This window comes from Chanos chanos, chromosome 3 (assembly GCF_902362185.1).
Source record: "Chanos chanos chromosome 3, fChaCha1.1, whole genome shotgun sequence".
Taxonomy (NCBI): domain Eukaryota; kingdom Metazoa; phylum Chordata; class Actinopteri; order Gonorynchiformes; family Chanidae; genus Chanos; species Chanos chanos.
In genome coordinates, this window is record NC_044497.1 from 46,654,173 (window position 1) to 46,675,739 (window position 21,567).

At 40.7% G+C, this 21,567-nt stretch overlaps 1 protein-coding gene across 1 annotated transcript in view; it reads right to left on the reverse strand.

The window, feature by feature from the left end:
- hcn1 (hyperpolarization activated cyclic nucleotide-gated potassium channel 1) overlaps nt 1-20,833 on the reverse strand; it is a 61,444-nt gene extending 40,611 nt beyond the window's left edge. Inside the window, exons 1-2 of the mRNA XM_030769194.1 lie at nt 20,478-20,833; nt 12,975-13,398 (exon numbers count right to left, since the gene is read on the reverse strand). Coding sequence (XP_030625054.1) covers nt 12,975-13,398; nt 20,478-20,833 — 780 coding nt within the window. The remainder of the gene's footprint in view (nt 1-12,974; nt 13,399-20,477) is intronic.
- Nucleotides 20,834-21,567: the final 734 nt, after the last annotated feature.

A 21,567-nucleotide genomic window follows, 5' to 3' on the forward strand; every position in this document is an offset into this window, starting at 1 on the left:
TCTCTCTCTCTCTCTCTCCCCCTCTATCTGTTGTTTCATTACTGCAAAGGCAAACAAAATCTCACACGGGGCAAAAGGAAACAAGCTTACATCTCTTTACTGTCTGCCAGCGTCAGCGTTACAGTTGGATAATAGGGTGATTTTTGAGTGTTTTTTTTTTTTCCCAATCCAGAGAGGTTCGTTCCAGCCCATCCTCCAGTGTGAACTCATTGCTGGCTAGGCGCATGCTTCAGGCGCTGGATCTATTTTGGTCTTGGGAGCATGATAACCTCGACACTTCTGTTCCTTCTTAATCTGTGCATTGCTGTAGTGAGGCCCCTACATCTTTACGTGTGCAGTTCAGCTCACATTCTTCCTCACTTCCCTTGTGCCTTGTCTCTCCGTGCCAGTTCTTTTAACACAAAACACGGCCATCTGGGGCTCCAAACCTCTCCTAGAACCTTTTCATTTAAACAGAATCTGTGTCACTAATATGTGATTGATGCATACTGTAAATGCTACATCTGTGCTAGTTTCAGTTTATTCCAGCTCCATTAGGTGATGACCGATATCTTATTTTTCATATTTTTGCTTTTATTACAACTGAATGTACAGTTCAAGGAGTATTTCAAGACTTCAGTTTGAAAAAGAGAGGGAGAGAGAGAGAGAGAGAGAGAGAGAGAGAGAGAGAGAGAGAATCTTAATAAGTCAGAGCTTTCTATTTAGTTTTGGATCCTTTCCTGGACCAAAAATTCAGTAATGAAGCTTTACCATTTCAAGTCATGCTCAAACACTATTGGTTGGACCCTTCTACCACTAATTAACACAAGCAGGCAAATGATTCCATAAATATTGCTCGCCTCTCCTGTAGATATTACTTGCCTCTAGGACCAACAGGGATGCCTTTATGTCAATATCTGTAAATAATGATGCCATAAGAATTTATAAAATATTGGCAACATTTTTGTATACATAAATACATTATAAATGCATTTATAAGGCACTGTACAGCTTCCATAAAGCCATGAAAATGAATTATAACATTTGAGTTCATCAGCAGTCATTGTATGCCACAGCATCTTACAAATGCAGATTAATGCACAGTAAAAACAAAAAGCATCATAATACATTTAATAGCAATTGTCCATATTAAACTGATGGAAATGTTTTCATTCATACCCTACATTATATTTTTTATATAGCATTTTGTGGAAAGTTTCCAGAAAACAGGCCCTGAAAAGGAATAGCTGGCATAGTTTCACATTTCAATGCTAAACAAAACTTATTTATGGTACAGGCTAGATGGGCCTGGTCAATCGATTTCTGGATGTAACACAAGTACATAGAACAAAATAGCAGTGGTGTGTGCCAGCCTCTGTAGAAACACAGTGCCCCTGTAATGCTTACATCTGGACATCTCATCATCCTTACGCAGCACTGAATAGCCAAGTTTGTCCTTACAAAATTGTCCTAACAAAGTACAACATATCATATATATATATATATATATATATATATATATATGTTGTTTGTCCTTAGTTTGCTGTTTTCATTTGTGAGTTATATTAAACTCTTACAAAGATGTAAATCAATGTAATGTAAATTCAATATATTTACAAACGTAAAATATATTGTGCTTTTTTTGATTGGACTATAATAGCGTAAGAAATGAATCTGTCAAAGTCAGACTGATAAATAACCTTTCGTACACTGAACCTGTTTAAAATTCACTGCAAAAATGATAGTATTTGACAAACGTCCCTGGAGTCTGAGCACTACACAGGCATAAGCACACACACACACACACACACACACACGCACATGTACATGTTCACAAAGTATGCAAACACCTCAAAGCCTCTCCATTCACTCTCCTATATGGAATCATATGGAATGCTTTTTACCATGAGATTTAATAGGCCACAGTTCCTGAACAGGCCTCCTGGCTTTGACATGGTCATATTTCCATAAAAGGATCAATCTGCATGCGATGGCTCTGGGACAGGGTATCCAGAATAGTGACAGCGGAGAGAGGAATCTAATGCTTGATACATCCGCACAGCCAAACTCCTCAACCCATACTCACAGACAGTCTGAGAGGCCATCCACTATTCCTAATTATAGCAGCCAGTATTACCAAGGCTAAATTATTGAACAACACTTAATGACCATGTCAGCCTCTTGATCGCCCATGTTTCAAATGCCAAACTCCTGATTCCAATATCAAATCCTTCAACATCTCTTACGTTGCCCCTTTATGCAATGTGTGGAAATTCAAGCTTCCAAATGTTCCCTTAGAACAGGATCTGAAAACTGCGCATAAGCAGTATCCAATTTGATATAAAACCACAGAGGCAAATATCATGTTCTTAGCGATATCTAAGAAAGGATATGTAACAGAGTACAGATGAAGGAAGGGGAGGTTAGGGAGAGTACATTGAAGTGAGTATACAAAGAAATGACACATAATGATACATAGAAGCTATAGGATGTCGCAATTTGGAGCTTAACAGCTAAGCAAAAGGACATTCAAAGACTCTTCAGTAAGTAATCACTACAGTGAGAGCCTAAGCTTCATTTGTTTTCAAGGAGACTGAACATTCCCCATATGAAGCTCAGTGACTTCCCCCATCCTACAAAAGTACATCCTACAAAGCTTTAGAGCATCATCCTCTTTACTTGGTGTGTTCCTTGTTGTAAGCAGCAGGTGATTTGTTATTTTTTTAACAGGGGGGATTTGTTATTTTTTTAACAGGGGGGATTTGTTATTTTTTTAACAGGGGGGATGGCCTAATGGTCGCTGACACCACTCTATAGAGTATGTAGGGGGATGGCAAGTGAACAAGGGTGATGCATTTTGGTCATTTTGCTAACAAATCGCCCACTGCTTGTACACACAGGACAAAGATATCACAAAAAAGAACTTTCGCCAGACATTCCTCCGCAACAATTCAAAGGTTGTATTTTTTTAATGATTTTACACTAGATAAAGTCATATGGCACGGAAAATTGTGCTTTATTTTGAAGAAGACCTTTAACTTACTAATGTAATATTTGAGAGGAGCAGTAAATTAGATTACACAGATCTCCAGATGGAGTGCTACACAGTTGTGTAGCTAACTAAGCCTATTGGAGTTTTAAAAAGCGACCCTTCCATTAACCCAAGGAAGACGTAGTAATCTTGGAGGCCATATTTAGACATGGCGGCTTACTCTGTCCACTGGGAGCTCTCCGACAACTTCACAACAGAACTTCCAGTTCTCTCTCTCTCTCTCTCTCTCTCTCTCTCTCTCACTCACTCACTCACACACACACACATACACACCCACATTTACACAGGCAAGCACACATACACACACTGCATCAACAGAAGACTGTACAAATAACAGCTTGAGCGCAGCATTCCGCCAGTACACAGCCAAGAACCTTCACTCCTTCAGGACAGAAGCTAAAATACATCTGTTTTTCTTCATGGGACATGATCTTCTCACAAGGTACCTTTATGATAATATCACAGTCAGCTATGAAAATATTATAAACATCAAGATCTGATCTGTAAAAATTAATAAAAATGTGACTTAAATGTGGACACGACACCAAACAGGATTTAATGTGTTACTTAAAATTTAATTAATCATTTGTATTTCGCCTCTTATAAAATGTTCTGGCATCTCAAACACACAGGTCTAGATTCAAATAGACCACAACGAAGCCCCCTATCCAGCTAGAACCTCAAGTAAAGCTGGGTATGCTTTAGTGAAGTGCGTTGGCAAACTTGAGGTCAAAAAATGATGCCACCAAACGTCATCAAAGGTTTAGATGTTACAATTTTACAATCACAGGTGCCACTGTGAGAACCAGACAGACAAGTTTCATTAACAGAGAGATATGATGTCTGTCTCTGAAAAGTTTGAGAGCTGCTAATAATTGGGCTTAGACAAATCTTAAAGACAGCAAATCACTTCATCCCAAGGAAGATTATCCCCACCACAGATTGGGGGAGGGGGGAGGGGGCAAAACAAGAAGGTAAATTTGAGAGGTAAAGAAGGCAGAGACTAGAAGAGGGTGTGTGGAATCGGGAGAAGGAAGAGTAAACAGACAGAAAAGAGGACAGAGTAAAGGAAAGTGAAAGAAGAAACAGTGAGACGGATAAAAGACAGGAAAGAGCAGGAAGCACAAAGGCACATAAGAGTAGAATAAGAGGAGTGGGAGAAAAGGAGACAACATAGGTTTGTGGGACAGACAGCAAAAATGAGAGAGAGAGTGAGAATAAAAGAGACAGAGAAAAAGAGGTCAAGTGAAAAGAGGAGGTGCGGAGAGAGGGAGGTTGAAATTTGGCAGGGATCATCAGTGCTGAGATGGCAGTCTGGTTGGATTAGACTTCATGTGAGCAGGGAACAGAGAGAGGGGGAGAGAGAGACAGAGAGAAAGAGGCAGAGAGCGAGAAAGAGACAGAGAGAGAGAGAGGATCTTTGTGGATTGCAGTATGGTCCACTGTATGTCCATGTAAACTGCTGAACTGACACAGCAGCCCAACCTTTGCTTACCCTGAAGGCTCTTCTATAAAATGTACGCAGTCACGCACACACACACACACACACACACACACACACACACAAATACAAACAAACAAACAAACAGGCACAAAGACATGGTTGACAAATAAAGCAGTTTCATGTCACTCTCCAAAAGTGATTTCATTCTTCACTTGCTCCCTCTCTCCCTCCCTCTCTCTCTCCCCCCTTTCGTGTCTCCCACTGTCTCTTTCTCTCTCTCATGTGCATGCTGCACTCCCCACTGCACTTAGGGCAAAGCATGGTGTTAAATATTTCAGCCAAAATGATGTAAAACTATGACCAAGCTTCCACAATAAGCAGCTCTGTGTATTTAATGATGCCTCTGTGAATCCATCTCTTCCTTCTACACTCAATTTAAAAAAACCTGAAGAAATCAAAGACGGACTTCACTGAAAATCTGACCAGCAGAAAAAAGTGGGAAAAGTATTAATATTCACATAAATTCACAGATTAGACTATACATTTATTACAATGCATTTATACAATGTGGAGTCCATCCATTCAGCTGCACAAATGATTAAGTCTGATTGTATCACATCTAGAAAATCAGTATCTCATTAAATCAATGAGAATTTAAAAAAGTAGGAAAATCTGTTAGTCTCAGGCTGCAGTGTAATAAGTATGACTTAACCTCTCAAGTTTTTTAAAAAATTTTTTTTCATTTTGTTATGTTTTATGTAAATGCATAAAAACAGATTCAGAACACTAACCCACTAATATTGGCTTATGATTTACAACATAAAGCAAACACTCATTACCTCCTATCAAAAACATGAGCTGCAACATTAACTCTGCGGTGACAAAATATTAAGACCCTTTAATATGCAAAGACATCTGAATTAATCTTGATTTACTGTGATCGTCTCTCTGCTCCATGCATGCCATCAGATTTATCATGATATGACAATATTCTTAAACCTGACCGCTATGAGTACATAAAAATGTCTAACAAATTCTAACAGGATCATATTGATATGCTTATAAATGAATCTGTTTCCCAGGACAGAGGGCTGTCGCATGGGTCGTGGGGTGTGGGGGGAAGGGGGGGGGCACTGAGGAGGGAGATTTGAGCATCGTGGATTATGAGTCAACGACCCCCCACCCCTCCATCCCCAACCCCACCCCCATACTACAGTCGCAGTACACGCTGCTGTTTACTCCTGGCTGTAGAAAATAACTCAGATTAGGCTAATCTCTGTTCTTATCACTCTTAAATAGCATGTTCCGTGGCTCATTATCTGCAGTGGGTTTGCAGATGTACCTTCATTCTGAAGTAACGATTTTCTAAGTGATAAAGACAGGCTGAGAAACCATGTTCAAAACTAAAGTTAATTTAGATGATTTCAGACAGCGTCAATTAAAATCAACTTTTAATCAAAATGAATGATGTGTTTAGACACTGTGGAATAAAAAAAAATAACTGTGCCAACATCCCCAAACAAATATTCCATCCACAAATGAATTTGAATGCCCCGCCATAAAATGAAGGCTTTTCCTCTGTGTGAACATCCACATAAGGCAGATTTATTGTACACTGCACACACAATGTCAAGAAAATATGATTGATAGGCATAATCAATAAATCCCACACTCCTTTGTTGCAATATCAGCAATTAGTATGGGATCTTTGAATTTTTTTAGTTTATTTGCATTGTGTGTGGGTGTGTGTGTGTGTGTGTGTGTGTGTCTGTGTGTGTGTGTGCACGTGTGTGTGAATATTTACTTTTTCAAAAGCACAGCAACAGTAATCCAATCTATGTGAATCTAAAATGATGATGGGATGTCCCATTCAGCTTCATCAGCACAAATATGAACAGTTGATACAGAATACAGATAGATGTACAATATATATACCATTTGTGAGGACACAATACAATAAACCAGTTCTACTTTCGTGCAGTTCACACTTTCACCACTGGGGGCAGACTTCAGATTAAATGCATTAATGGGGGAATTTAGGATGACTCAGCTTTTTAACAGATTGTCTTCTCACTTGCTGTACAGTGCAACAGAGGAGGATTTTTGAGAGATGACGTTAGAAAATGTTTGATTCACATGGTCTTGCTGAAAAAAAAAAAAGAAAAAAAAAATCCCAAAAGGCCTGTGACTGATTCAGTGATAATTAGATGTCAGAGTCTCCTACATCTTAGAGTTCACAGGCACAACCCAAAACAGAAAATAAAAAAATATTACTGCTACAGTAATCCAGTTGAGTTTCCTAAAACAGCTGTGTTCAAGAAGACCATGCCTTTAGCACAGCAGACTAGCATGAGCCATAGAGGATGTACTCCAGTAAATGGATCTAGATTAGCAGAAACTCCTCAAAAGTACCCTAAGTGAAAATACGCAGGTTCTTCAAGGGAAGAAGAATACTGAGCCCTGAATCATCATCAGGTATGCTGAGAAACCAAGGAAGCCCCCCCCCCCCCCCTTAATGTGAAAAGGGTCTTGTAACCCAAGATAAAGCATTACATCTCTAAGTTCAAAGATCTTAACTTGTCTCTTCATTTTTCTCTTTTTTGCCACATGCTTTTTTTATTTTTATGCTTTTCACATTGGGTATAAGGTCAGAGAATTTATGTTGACAATTTGTTTTTGTCACATCATAAATAGTGATTAATCACCATGGTAGGTGTATCTGCAGCTAAGCTGCCTCCATCTCTGCAGCCCCTAAGCCCTTTTCTTTAGAGAGTGTGGGGAAACACACAATATAATTTCTTAATTCCCATCAAACTCAGCAGAAGTATTATTTTGCTTTCTGTGTGAATTTCTGTACATCAAATCAGCGTAATCCTCATTTGCATGTACTGAATTACCTTGTCTCTGTGTGAGACAGCCCTAAATTATACCACAACAACATTAGTCACGCTGGGGCTTTGAAGCATTGTACTGTGTCGGACTGAGGAGCACACACGACGGCCATGCTAGGAACTGCACACAGGCTCTATTGCAGAGCAATCATGTGGAATTTAGCAATTAGTTATTTAAGCCGAGGCAGACTGGAGAGAAGGTGCAATGAGAATGAAGCTGGGATAGAGGAAAAGAGATGGATTTGCTAGGGCTCTTTCACAAGCTCACGGAGGGCACAGGGGCTCAGGCGAGGCAAGACACGGCAAACCAATTTAGCTGGATCCCCAGAGCAAGAATTTCATCCAGAGTCTATCCTACCTAGAGGCCACATGTTTCCAGGCTCACTATGTTCTCCTTTGGGGGACGTGTCTGGAGACCCTATGGGGCGGCAGCAACAAGAAGAACCACAAGCCCTTTTTTTTTTTTTTTTTTTAATTCTTGCAAGCCAAAAATCGACTCAGGCCTTTCTCGCTATGCAAGAGCACACACACAGAGTGCTTTTGGGAAGATGAATTGTTAATTGAGAGAAACTGAAGTGAAATTGCATTAACATGCCTGGACAAAGTGAACCGCTTGTGAAATCTAATTAACCTCAGAAACGAGGGGTTTCGAGAGCTTTGTGAAAACCAGAGAGTCAGAGCCGATGCCCTTCAACAATTATGACACATATGTTTCCAAACAAATGACAAAATCAGCCCGTAAAGACAGTCAACTGTTAAATTAGAGAGAGGGAGATGCACATAGCATGACTCTAGACCCAGGGTGATTGTTTATTTATGAGAGGCAGGCAAGGAAACTCAGTTCTCAAAATGGAGTTAATTTAAAACTCAGGATATAAACCGATTGTCCTAACATACTCCTAAGCATGCAGTCATGAATGGGGAAAAAAATGGCACACATTCATTTAAAGATTGTTGAGAACGGTTTGGGCCTGCATGTTCCATTCATTAATGCTCTGTTCCCTCTTAAGAGCTTGAACAGACCCTAACGCCTAGTCACATACAATTCCGCGTGATGAGAGCTTTTAGCCGGCTGGCGTCAGCAGGCAGCTCTCACACATGCTAGGCACCAGATCCGCTGGGGCTCAAGAAGATTGTACAAGCAGCCACCAACGGAACAGCAACAATCCCTTATCCAATTAGGCACACCACTCTCACGTCTCATTTGCATACTGGTACTCTGCCTCACCTCAAATGGTCCCACCCACTTTTAGAGTAAGGTGCTACATTCTACTGTTTGGAAAAAATCAGGGCCTGCAGGACGAGAAGCTCAAGACTTGAGGTGTAGTCTTGTAAGGGAATTTTCAGCATTATGGATTTTCAGTTATGACAGTAAATTCACTCAGTAAGTCTAAAGATGTCATTCGAAAATTACAGTACATGTGCAGTGAATCATCTCTACTTGGCCTTGACTGTATGGTAAATAATGAAATGTGCCATTCAGTACCAATAGATCTAAAGCAGCATAACAGTGTGTAAGTGCATGTTAAAACATAACAACAATTTTTAACAACCAAAAAAAAAAAAAAAGCCACTTGATACTCTTAAATCAGAAATACCCTCCACACTCTTTCCAAATTTCTTCTCTCTTCACTGAATACACACATTCTCAGCAAAGGCTAAAACTGTAAATACCAGTAATCCAAAATGGCTGGCGTGACAAAAGATGAATGAATGCAAAGGATTTGAACTCTAAGTCATTGCTGCTGGGGACACCACGGCCTGCTCAACGTGACTCAGCTCGACCGCTAACTAGTACTCTGCCATGGCTATGGATCTCTGAGGTCAAGAGCTGTCAATCAGAGGCAACAAGAGCAGATGGAAGTGTTGGAGAGAAGAGAGTTTTTAATCCCTGGAACCCCTGACTCTGCTTGTTTTGGTGGCAGACACGCCATGTTCCCATGTGCCCTCGTCTGACTTAACCTGACTCCCGAATAACATGGAGATACATTATCGGTATATTCATTTCAGCTATAATTTATCAACTTTAGTTGTAATGTAATCCATAATCTATTCACAGATATTATGACTGCGCTGTGTGCTGTGAACACAAAGTCTCTGCTTCATGTTAAACTGATTAGAATCAATTCTCATGCACATAGCTATTGGAGGTGGTACATTTTTTTAAAGTAGGATCACTGCAAATGGCTATAATAACAAATGATTGACAGTAAAATATGTGATTTGTGCCAGAATGTGCTTTCAGTATCACAGAAAGAAATCACCACATAGTCTGACATCACTGACATAAGAGAAGTTGAGACCTACAAAATGTCCTCCAAAAGCTTCTCCTAGCTTGGAAACTGAGGGCAAAAATACAGCTCCTCAGACGACCTCATTGAGTATCTGTTTACAGACTTTACTGGCCTTAGATGTATCTCTCTCTCTCTCTCTCTCTCTCTCTCTCTCTCCCCCTCTCTCTCTTAGACCCAGTATGCCACCTTTCCTCCCCAATGAACCCGATACATGGGTCAGCCAGCTCAAATTTTCCCCTTTTCAGATCAATTTACCATCCAAAGGATGAATCATTCTGCCTGAGTGTCTCTCAGGTCTATGGCAGTTTAAAGAGACAACAGCTTTGGCTCAAAGTCAAGTAACAAATTTGGCTACTGCCTCACCTGATCTTGTGCTGGCGACTCAGTAAGACCCAAATGAGCAAAGGCTCAAATGTTAGGAGTATCGGAGGTGAATGAGGTGCGATTTGTGCTGTCATCTGTACTATGAGAGAGCAGCTGTTTTCTACTAGAGGCACTAGCCTGACATGAACTGCCCACCTTGCCTCAGGAGTGTGCCCAATAAGCTGGTGTTGTGAACCCCACCGACAAGACAGATGTGTCTACCATCATCATGGGGATTCAGCTGCCCAGCCTCCATCTTCATCTATCTATTTCTCTCTCTCTCTCTCTCTCTCTCTCTCTCTCTCTCTCTCTCTCTCTCTCTCTCCCTCTCCCTCTCCCTCTCTCTCTCTGCAAAGCAAGCTGGGGGAGCATTTCTCTTGTGTGTATTCTTTTTTTTGCCCATCTAAATCAGTAGTTTGAGATAAGCAGTTAAGAGCATTTTACTAAAGTGAAAAAAACATGAATTATGACAGTTTTATGATAGAGATGAAGAGAGCAAATGGAAAAAAAAATGCATATCACAGTATATTAAGCTCGATAAACGTATTATATAACGATATTATAATATTCAGCAGAAAATTCTTAAAGAATCCACATGTTTATATTTTCCAAGTGTCCGGGAATAACACAGAGTAAGCTCTGCATTGTGTATCATTGTTTAGAGCAGAGATAAAGGACCTGAATCTCTGCAGCACAGGGAACGCCTGTTTTGGAAGAACAAAGCAGTCTGGGAATGGCAAGAATTTTGCCTGGAGCCATCACTATTGCTGGGATGGATCCTCATAATCTACAACTAATTTAACAAACTGATTTAGTACTGGGCTGTATAAAAAGACTACACACACATCTGTGGACTGTATTAAGCCATCTATTTCTGTAATCGACAACATTTTAGAAAGTAGACAACAACTGCACTTTTTGTGCATTTAAGTCAGATAAGGAAGCTTCGGTTATTTTTAAAAGGCATCCTGACACGTTAGACAACCCGTGGTATACGTGTGGCCTATGAAGCAACAAATCTGAAACTGTTTTATAAAGCATTCGTGCTTCACAGCAAACACCCAGGAAGCAGCAGATTTCATCAAACCCCATTTGGACTCTGTACCATAACACACTTTGGTTATGTGGCTACATGTTGCACATCGGTTATTAAGGCAATTTCTGCACCTTGATTCAACCCTGTTCAACAAAAAAGAGATGTACTGCATGCACACAGACACACACACACACACATATATATATTTATAGGTATTGTGCCACTCTTCACTGGAGCTGGAAATCAGCCTCAGAGCCAACAGTACAGAGCCTCAATATCTACCATCAGTCTCCAAGAGAACAGCAGTTTAATTAAATAAAAGACGCAATGTAACCTTAAAATGAACCCAAGGGAATGTCTTATATCTGCAAAAATAATGGTCCACCAGTGAAGTGGTTACTTTCTTGAGAATTTGAAAAAGTCCTTTTACTCAGCTATTATGCTCTTAGGTTCACAGACAGGAAAGGATTCTGAGTACTAGCTTCCCTCATAAAAACACCCAAAAGAGTTTGTGTGGCCCATTTCTTAATGGAGAATTGTAGATGTTTCAGTGGTAAACATGGTGAAAAGGACCTGGACATTTTATTTAGAATTTTCATGAGATGGGAGTATTAGAGGGACTTGTTGCGACAGCAGAAGATCAATTGTTTGCTCAGTGGCTCCGGACAGGGCACAAAGATCAAGCTCTTTGGATCCAGTCCCAGCTATCACTACAGTACGTCTGCATTGCCGTGTAATGAGGGGAATTAAGTGTAGACGTTGCAGACGACATTGCTGGCATTCGTTTTACAGAGAGAGAGAGCGAGACACATCTGTTTTTCAATTAGGCCAGTCCGAAAGTGCTGAGTCTCTCCTCTGGGTCGGCACTGTACCTACTTTAACTTGGGCTGATGCCAACCTAATGGAGACTCACTCGTGAACTTGCTTCTCAACCTTGCTATACGGCCCTCTGTCTGATGATTAACTATGCTGTTTCTGCCAAAAAGCACTCCATAGAAAGAAATGGAGATAGTGTCCAATCAGAGCCCAAGCAGTCCGTTACAAGCTTCTACGTTGCTCAGTTGTGCTATCAACCTATCAAACAGTCAACTGAAAAATAAATAGGGGAATTTTCCATGCAGGAGATCTGAGGTAATTCATGCTAAGAGAGATGTCAGTAAAAAGGGTAACTGGTTATATCTCTGCTCAGACCTCTCTGGGCCTGCTTCAGTTGTTTTAATGGTATGAGCAAAAAGTAGTTAAGGCTCTGCGATAGGGAACAGATTTCTCAGAGATGGCCCGCTGCACCCAACCAAAGAAAAAACAGAGATTTTCAAACGTCAGTGAAGCAGCAGCATCACTTATGTTAACCCTCAGAGCCTCTGAACCTCTTACGGTAATGATCAGTTCTAAGAGACAGGCCTTTTCTGCTGAAAACCACCTGAGCTTCCAAATGATGCTCTACCTATCTATCTGTCTATCTATCTATCTATCTATCTATCTATCTATCTATCTATCTATCTATCTATCTATCTATCTATCTATCTATCTATATATCTAGCTGTCTATCTATCTATCTATCTATCTATCTATCTATATCTGTCTGTCTGTCTGTCTGTCGATCTCTGTCGCTCAGTATGGAGTTTCTTAATGTTATGTCAACACTTTGAGATAAATATGTTCAAAGTCCCCATTGTCTCCCATTGCCTTTCTCTACTGAACACAAACATTTGCTGGAAAAAAAAATATATAACAGAACCATCTCTCAAAATTGGCATAATTTTATATATATTTGTATACATGTTAAATTAAATCACTATTTCAGGCTGCTCTCTCTCTCTCTCTCTCTCTCTCTCTCTCTCTCTCTCTCTCTCTCTCTCGCTCTCACTCACACTTGCACTCACGCACACACAATATCCTAACTGCTCTCTCTTACCTCCTCCCACTGATGAATGTATCTGATGAGTCGCGAAAGCCTCAACAGACGAAGAAGACTGAGGATTTTAGTAAACCTCACAATGCGCAGTGCTCGAGCAGTCTTGTACACCTCAGAGTCAAAGCCTTTCTCCACTATTAGAAAGATATAATCCACTGGAATGGATGACAGAAAGTCCACCACAAACCAGCTCTTCAGATAGTTCATCTTAATGACCTTAGGGTCTAAGATGATCTCCGAGCTCTCCTCGTTGACGATACCGGTACGGAAGTTCATGACCAAGTCCACGAGGAAGATGGTGTCTGACGCCACATTGAACACCAGCCAGGAGGTGGTGGTTTGCTCGGAAAAGAACGTTATTCCCACAGGAATGATGATTAGATTCCCCATCATCATGATGAGCATTATCAAGTCCCAGTAGAACCTAGAAGCAGAGAAAAAAATGACATATCAAGGTAGTTCCATTTTTTTTATGTGGTGTATAGTCTTTTTTTCATCTCCCAGCCATCAGACCCTCAGCAGAATTAGCAGTGTAGCGGCATTGTTAGCAGGTCTCTGACACACTGTAAAATCGTATTAATGTATTTTACTTGAAAGAATGATCTGAAATTTATCATCTTGAATATACCAAGGAAATCCTGAACTCATGGACACTTAACATACATCAATAGCATTTGCTTGATTCAGCCAAGGAAATAATAGTGAACACACATGCACTACTAGTCGCAATAGTAAATTATATGAAAAAAAAAAATACTGTGACTAAACAAATGAAAATATAATGCAATTTATTCAAAAAGTAACAGACAGCATTCTTCTGTAAACATGCAAATATTCAAGAAAATAGAATAACATGTCTTATGTTATGTACCGATGAGACTGTACTTCTTAAATGAAACCGAGAGTTCAGAGTGGACTGTGATGCACATAAATGTTGTTCTGCACTTCATCATTCACTGTAATATGTCACCCTAAACCCTCTCTCTTCCCTCCATCCCTCACTCATTTTCAACATTCTTTTAGTGTGAAACGAAACCCTCAGGCCACGCCCGACAGTGATAAGATATCTCTAGTGTCTTGGCAAGATGTCTTTTAAGGCCCCTCTGCCATCTGAGCTTCATGTGCCTGCAGTCCACACATTTTCTGCTCATGCTCATTTTCACCCGAGCTTTCATGCTGCAGCACTGAGTCTCCCGCTGGGCTGCTGAACTCACTGGAGCAACAAACACTACTAGCAGTGCCTGTGAGGTATACAACAAAATCACGGAACACAAAGTCATGCAAATTCACAAAAACAACCCTCAAAAAAAAAAAGAAAGAAAGAAAAGCAAAAACTAACGTTATGGCTTTTTAGATTTTTAAATAAGTTTCGAAATATTTTATTTATTTATTTATTTATTTTACAGGATAGAGTTGCACCATACTGTGAGCATGTCCATGCTTTTAAAATCTATTTTAAGAAATATTCCCAACTGTGTTGATGACTGGGTATTATAAGTACATTTGTCCACTACCATTCAAGTCCATCAAGAAAGAAACAATATCTCCATTCTCCAAACTGAAGGTTAAAGAAGTTTTAGAGGTAAACAGATACATTTTCTTTAGTATAAAACAATTAGACGTGTGGTCTGACACCAAACGCTGCTTTGGTTTTTAACTGTAAATTTGCGAAGGATAGTATTCAATGCCCTAGCAGCAGACAAAGGGGGAGCTATTACAATATGCAGAACCTCATTATAATTTTAAACCCGCCACAGTTATGTAATAAGAATCCGTAGTTAGACATGGTACAGTGCAACCTAATGTAAGACGATGCTGGGGGATTTTTTCGTTTGTTTTAGCTTTTTTAGTGCATTGAATTTCGTTACAGGTCGGCTATATACTTGATACAGCTGTAGCATATTTACATAGGAATAAGGATAAAGGCTAAGGAAATAAATAGACTGCCTTTTCCTGCCATGACTGTAAATGTATGTAAAGTATATCTGTGTTTAATTATTAGTTTTGTGGGAGTAATACAATGAATCTGAATAAACACATAAACACAATACTATCTCAAAGAGCTTTTCATGCATCACCCTGCCATATTTTCATAAAAGTGACCACTGAAATTGTTCCTGCCGCTGCTCTCACTCCCCACTCTTTCTCTTTCCATTTCCCTTTATCATAATGCTCTGAGGCACTAACTGATTTTATTTTTTGAAATCTGACTGTCAGGATGAAGCGGTCAATCAAACAACAAAATGTCTGACTGCCTCCATTTTCACACCAAGTGTTAGCATCTTCCTCTGTGACATCCTGACGATTCACACAGCTCTCAGAGAAATTTTCACAGTAAGCCCACTGCTCGAAGACCATCACAGCACAAATTGCTAACGCAATAGCAGCACCTCTGCCAAATGACAAGCATACAGAAGAGTGCACTGAAAGAAAGAAAGAAAGAAAGAAAGAAAGAAAGAAAGAAAGAAAGAAAGAAAGAAAGAAAGAAAAAAAGAAAGAAAGAAAGTCTTACTAGCGTCTGACTAGCTAGATATCAACAGGAGTAGAGTGGGCATGAGTCAGCATTTCCCACACAAAACTATTCAGTTCTCAGAATTCAAGGTTCTCCTCGACAATTAAGGAGGAGCATGAAACAGGATGCAAATCGCAACAAACTTACACAAACTCACACACATGCACGCGTGCACACACACACACACATTCTTTTTCCCAGTGTTAATGCAGCTTCTGTGTCCTATGATGGGTGAACCCAGAAGCGTTTGCCCGGCGCCTGACCGAAGAGCTCAACCTTGCGAAATGTCCGAGCCACAGATAACGGCACCCATGAACTAAAATAGATGCTTTCAAGAATCCTATCTCAAAAGCCCCGCTGGAGCCTCAGCTACAGTAGAGGCGCTGGGCTGTAATGGATCTGTTTGAATAAATGAAGTCCTGGGCCTTGCTTTATAAATATCTCCAGATCATGTGTCAGATAATTGTCTGCACTCCAACTTAACAGGCATTACATAGGTTAATAATATCCACAACAGGTATTTTTACACTCAAAAGCACCGAAAACAAATTCCAGAGAGAATGTTCAGTCCCTATTCATAGGAGATAATTGCATAGTAGTTACACATTAACTGCATTGCTATCTGTCACTACAGGGTAAGATTTATATATGTATATACTTGAAGCAAAAGCATAAAACCCGCAAAATTTATTTCCAATTATTTTGTGCAAATAAAAGAGGATACAATACCACAACATTTACTGAAATTATAAAATGCTCACAGTTGTTATTTATGTTATGTAGAACATCAGTTATGGATGTAAAGAGTTCTCAGAGTCTCCCAGTATTAAACAGTGGGGTTCTTTGCAGCAGGAAGCCTAAATCATGGGGCCATGTCTAGAGTCTTCAGTAATGTAAAATGTGATCGCCCACACACCTTGTGAGCAGTGAATTTGTCCTCTGCATTTGACCCATCCAACACACTTGTAGTGAACACACACACACCAGACGCAGGAGCAGTGGGAAGTATTCCTTGCGCCCAGGGGGGCATTGGGATTAAGTGGGGTCAAGGGCACACAGCCACGGATGCCCAAAGCCTGGGAATGAAACCGACAACCCTTCGGTCGCAAGTCCGGGTCGCTAACCTCTAGACCACGGCTGCTCAACTGCTAATGACATTATCTGCCTACTGTGAAAGAGGCTGACAGGTAGACCGTCAGAGCAGCATTTTCATTAGTTGGCCCAGAACCACATGACTGCCTGCGCCAGCGAATAAGTGCCAGGGAAAGGCAAGGGAGGTCAAGACTTTAACTCAGATCACCTGGCCTGCCTTACCCTGAACTGTCCCTGTATTACAGAGGTGTTCCTTTTTGTGTGAGAATACATTGACCACAAGCCCTGAACCACAGCTATTGCTCTGTCCTTCATCTGCATTTGTTATTTGTTGTTGTTGTTGTTGTTGTTGTTTTACTGCTGTTTTCCTGCATTTTGCTGCTTATGTGCCTAAATGAATTTAGGACACTGTAATGCATTGTTAGAGGTAAAAAGAAAAACAGCACAAAGCTAATTAAGGAGCACTAGAGGGCATCAATTTGAAAAAAGTGAGACACACACACACACACACACAAGGACCTTCAGCAGAGTTTAGGATACATCTCTGAACTGCGAGAGAGGGGAAAAAGAGCTAGACCAAAAAGCATCAATAATGCATTACAAAGTTGCAGTTCCTAAAAATAGAGGTTAATCTTGGTTTAGAAATCTGAGGACTTTGATATGAGATGTGATGCGGTTCATTTTTAAAGCCAGTGATTCAATGTCCCCACATCCATTACCTGACAAATAGACATCACAGAAACACTGAAATTCAAACCAAACAAATCCCCCAGAGAAATGTGATGTGATGTATGGTATGCCTCATCCTGTAAGTAACATCATTCTGTCACTCCTTCATACTACCTTTTGTTTTTAGAAGGAATTACGGCGGGAGCAATAGTATGTTGATACAGAGCAGCAGATAGCAGCGTCAACCCCAGATGACATGCAATATGGCAGATAGATAAAAGAGCCACATGACAGGCTTCCATGGGGGAACAAAAGCTGTTTCCAATGGGCCAAGACCCTGACAAGTGGAGCGTGAGCTCTTTCTGAAATCTATAAATAATGAATATTATTAACCAGTCATTAATCTTTAAACAGTAACCGTATGAAGAGATACATGAGTATTAAATTTCCTCGTGCTTTAAAATCCCAACGATATCTTCATTCACTGGAAGTTGTTGAGTTTTTTTTTTATTATCAGTTATTCACCTGTGTGTGCCTGGTGAAAAGAAACTCAAAACTAGAGAGAAAGACAAATATGTCTGAAGGGCTAGTATTTCAGCCAGCAGTCTCTCCTGCAGTTCTAGTAGGCTGAAAAATAGAACTAAGAACAACAAAGGCCTTTTCTCAGTGAAAAGAGAGGCAGCAATTTCACTTTGACAGAGGAGATGACACAGGGGTGTGTCAGGCATGTCTTGCAGCACTGTAGCGTGTAGTGGTGGTATATGATAGCCATACACCCCTGTGTTTTGGATGACAAAGGCAGTGACAACAATGTCAGCACCCCCTCCCTCTGTCTCTGTCCTGTTCTCTCTCTCTCTGTCTCTCTGTCTCTCTCTCACTCTGTTTCTATTCTTTGATATAAAGCCTTTTTGCAGATGTGATGAAAGGGGGAGTCAGGAATGACACCTGCTCAGGTGAAATCCAGTCATCTGAGAGAGAGAGGTGGGTTAACAGAGAGGGCACACTGAAACCCTTGACCCACCTTGGGGCAGAGAAAGGCCAACAGCCTTCTTTCTTCACAGACTGGAATGTAACCAATGCTATCTCAATGGTCTCCTCTTGATCTCTCAACAAGAGAAATACACTGAGATGCTGCTGTCAATATGTTAATATTATAATCATAGTTCACAAAGAAGATTTGTTATCAGTTTACCTGTATAAGTACTCTAACATTCATGGCAAAACCTCCTGATATAACATTTATGGCCCTACTGATGGTCAAATCTTGCATTAATTATCATGCTTGTTAAATTAAATATATTGTTGGGGTTGCTAAGCAGCCACTTTAAGTGTATACGACACAAAGGTCAGTCGTGTTACATCAGAGGGCTCAGGATGATGTTAAGCTCTTTCAGTGTCATGTTGTACTTTTAATCCATGCTCACCTTCTCTCTAACCTCCTAATGTCTACAGATTTGACATTAACTGCCCGCTTGCCTCTTCACCACTGACAAACACGTAAGCACTCTACTCTGGACACGTTCCATCCTTTCCATTTTGAGATCAGGTATTTTGATCAAATCAACCAAAGACATAGCACACTGTATGCTGCGCCTCTTGCCCTTGTTCTCTAAATCAGAAAAACGCATTGGGTCCTAAGAGCGCGCACAGCGATTAATAATGGTTTCAGTACCATGGACAGCGATTCACTCAGTCGGGGAAAAGACGAGCCTAAAACGGGCCAGTACAACCAAAATACTAGTGCAGCAACTGAAGCGGCAGGCAAATACTACATAGCTTCTTGAAGAAGTTGTTGCCAGGGTAAAACGTGCACGTGATGTCCATCGTCAACCCCCGGCGCGCGCTCTGCGAGAGCGAGTGTCTACTGTCGGGTTATACTCGTTTACAGATATGTAAACATGGGCTATTAAATGACTTATTCAAGAACTTCCAATGGGTGGGAAATGTTATAGTAAATATGAACTTGTGTAGCAGTTAAAATACTGTCGTAAAATTGCAGAAGTAGTTTTGCATTATCAACTCATCTAGCAATGAATAATGACCTTACAAAGAAGAAACTCTCCAAAGCTGTCATCAAGAGACATAAAGATTCAATACAACGCATGGATGAGTCGTATTTCTTTTATTACCATACACCATATGATACATATCGTGCAGATCATTAAGAGCCTATGTTGTGTCATCGAGCTACCACCCTTAGTGATGGAGATGTTTTTTTTTTCTTTGCGCAAAGGCGCGAACGATGCATGAGGTGCACAACCGGCTCCTAACTGGCCAAGAGCTGCAATGAACTACCACAGTTAACATGGCGCAGTGGTCTAAAACTCACCAGTGACTTAACTCTGTAAAGAAATCCCATTGGTGCAATGAAAACAACCTATTTTTTGGTAAAGCAGGCCATTAAACAGTTACTGAACTAGATCATTTCTACACCTAGGAATTAAAATCAACTGAATCAACTGTCTAACTGAAAGATTTTTTCTTCTTTCTTGACAATGAGATTTGGACCTTTTATTGGTGTAATTTTGAACTAAATCCTGACAAACACGTCAAATGGAAAATGAAATATTAAACAGCGGGCCAGTGCATTTCTAAATCCCCCTTCTATTCACCTGGTTAACAGGATTAGAGTTAAACTGCTTTAGATCTGCTCCACCTCTAAAATTGGCAAGTGCTGTTACACGACGTGCTCCAGGCAACAGTAAACTACCCTGAACAGTTACTTAACACTGGTGTAAGAATTTCACCGTTTTATCCATTTTCTCACTCTCTCTGTCTGACTGCAGACAGTGACGATGAGGTGTTTACAATTCACAGTCACAGTGCAGCGTAACTGCTACGTCCACTGCTGGGCAATACGACGATGAAATCAATCATTATAGCACAATGACGAGTTTCTGAGTGATCCTAGCAGTTTCACATCACAGGTCTTTGCGCTGTATCAAAATGACATTCACACTCATTATTGGCAAGGACGTCGTCCGCATTCAGTCAGCATTGATAATGAAACCAACTGCTCCCTGATTGAATGAATTCCTTTACACCTAGCAACCCACCACAAAACCCCCTGTCAAGGTTGAGAGCTAAGATCTGCATAGAGCAAGGCGTGCATGCGTGAATATGGCAGAATGGAAATGTGTGTGATTGTGAACGTGTGTGTGTGTGTAAGTGCTGCGGACCTAAGTGTGCGTGACGGCACGAGCTGAGGAAGGTGACTTTCTACTCCTTACCTAAAATCGCTATAGGGATGAATGATCCAATATCCCGCCGTTTGGACTCTCTCTTGCTCTTTCTCCACTGCTTTCTGACTGCCGAACATTCGCAGAGAGAACTTGTTCACACCGGGCTGTAGCATTGCTCCAAACTGCCGTTGCATGAAACCATATTGTCTGGACGCTGCATCTATATCGTCGAAACCGACCATGGTCTCTTCCCGGTCCCCCTTTAAGCCCACGGAGTTGCTGTGTTCTTTCATGTTTTGGCTGCCCATGTTGTTCTTCAGTATCGAGTCTTGCCTCTGAAATACATTATTCCCATCCCCTTTCTCCTCTTTGTTGCTGGAGAAAGAATTAGATTTGTCTTCCATGTTTTCAAAACGTGCTGTCTCCAGGTGTGGAGAACAGGCGACGCGCAAAACTCGAGAGGACCCGCTGAAAGCTCTCCTCTTTCATTTGATGTCCTTCAACTGCTCGACTGCCCCTGCTTCTACTGCGAATGCTGCAAACTGAGGCAGACTTCTGGTGAACCTGGCAGATCAGGTTTCGTGGGTTACCGCCATCTACCGTCAGGATTTGCCGCCCAATCTGCCGCTCCCCGCGCGTGGCAGGCACTGCACTGCTGCTCTCTTCTCGGCAGGGATAGAGGCTCTGTTCACTGAGCTCGTGCACTTCATTTCCATAATGCTTTGCATGGATAGATTTCAAACTCAGAGACCCACCCCCCAAAATAAATAAATAAATAATTGAACCAGGTGGTTGCCAGTGCTGGTTCCTGTTATGTAAGTCAGCCAAAGATACCATATTGGTAATTTTTTTTTTTTAGTCAGATATGACTGAAGTGTGGTGTTATCACACTGAAAATGATAAAGCGTCTTTGTACAAGAAAGGTCAACAGAACAATCAGGTTATAAAAGTATATTTCTACCCTATACAACTTTCGTCATGTTTAAGTTAACCAGGAACATTTGAATGAAAAGAAAAAATACAGACAAATTACATGTTGAGAGTGTGTGAGAGTTTTCCAGCAAAATATGTTCTTCTAGCAGTTTTACTCTGATGTGTCAAACTGAAGCATGTGGGGACCCTGCACTCTCTCAGTTTC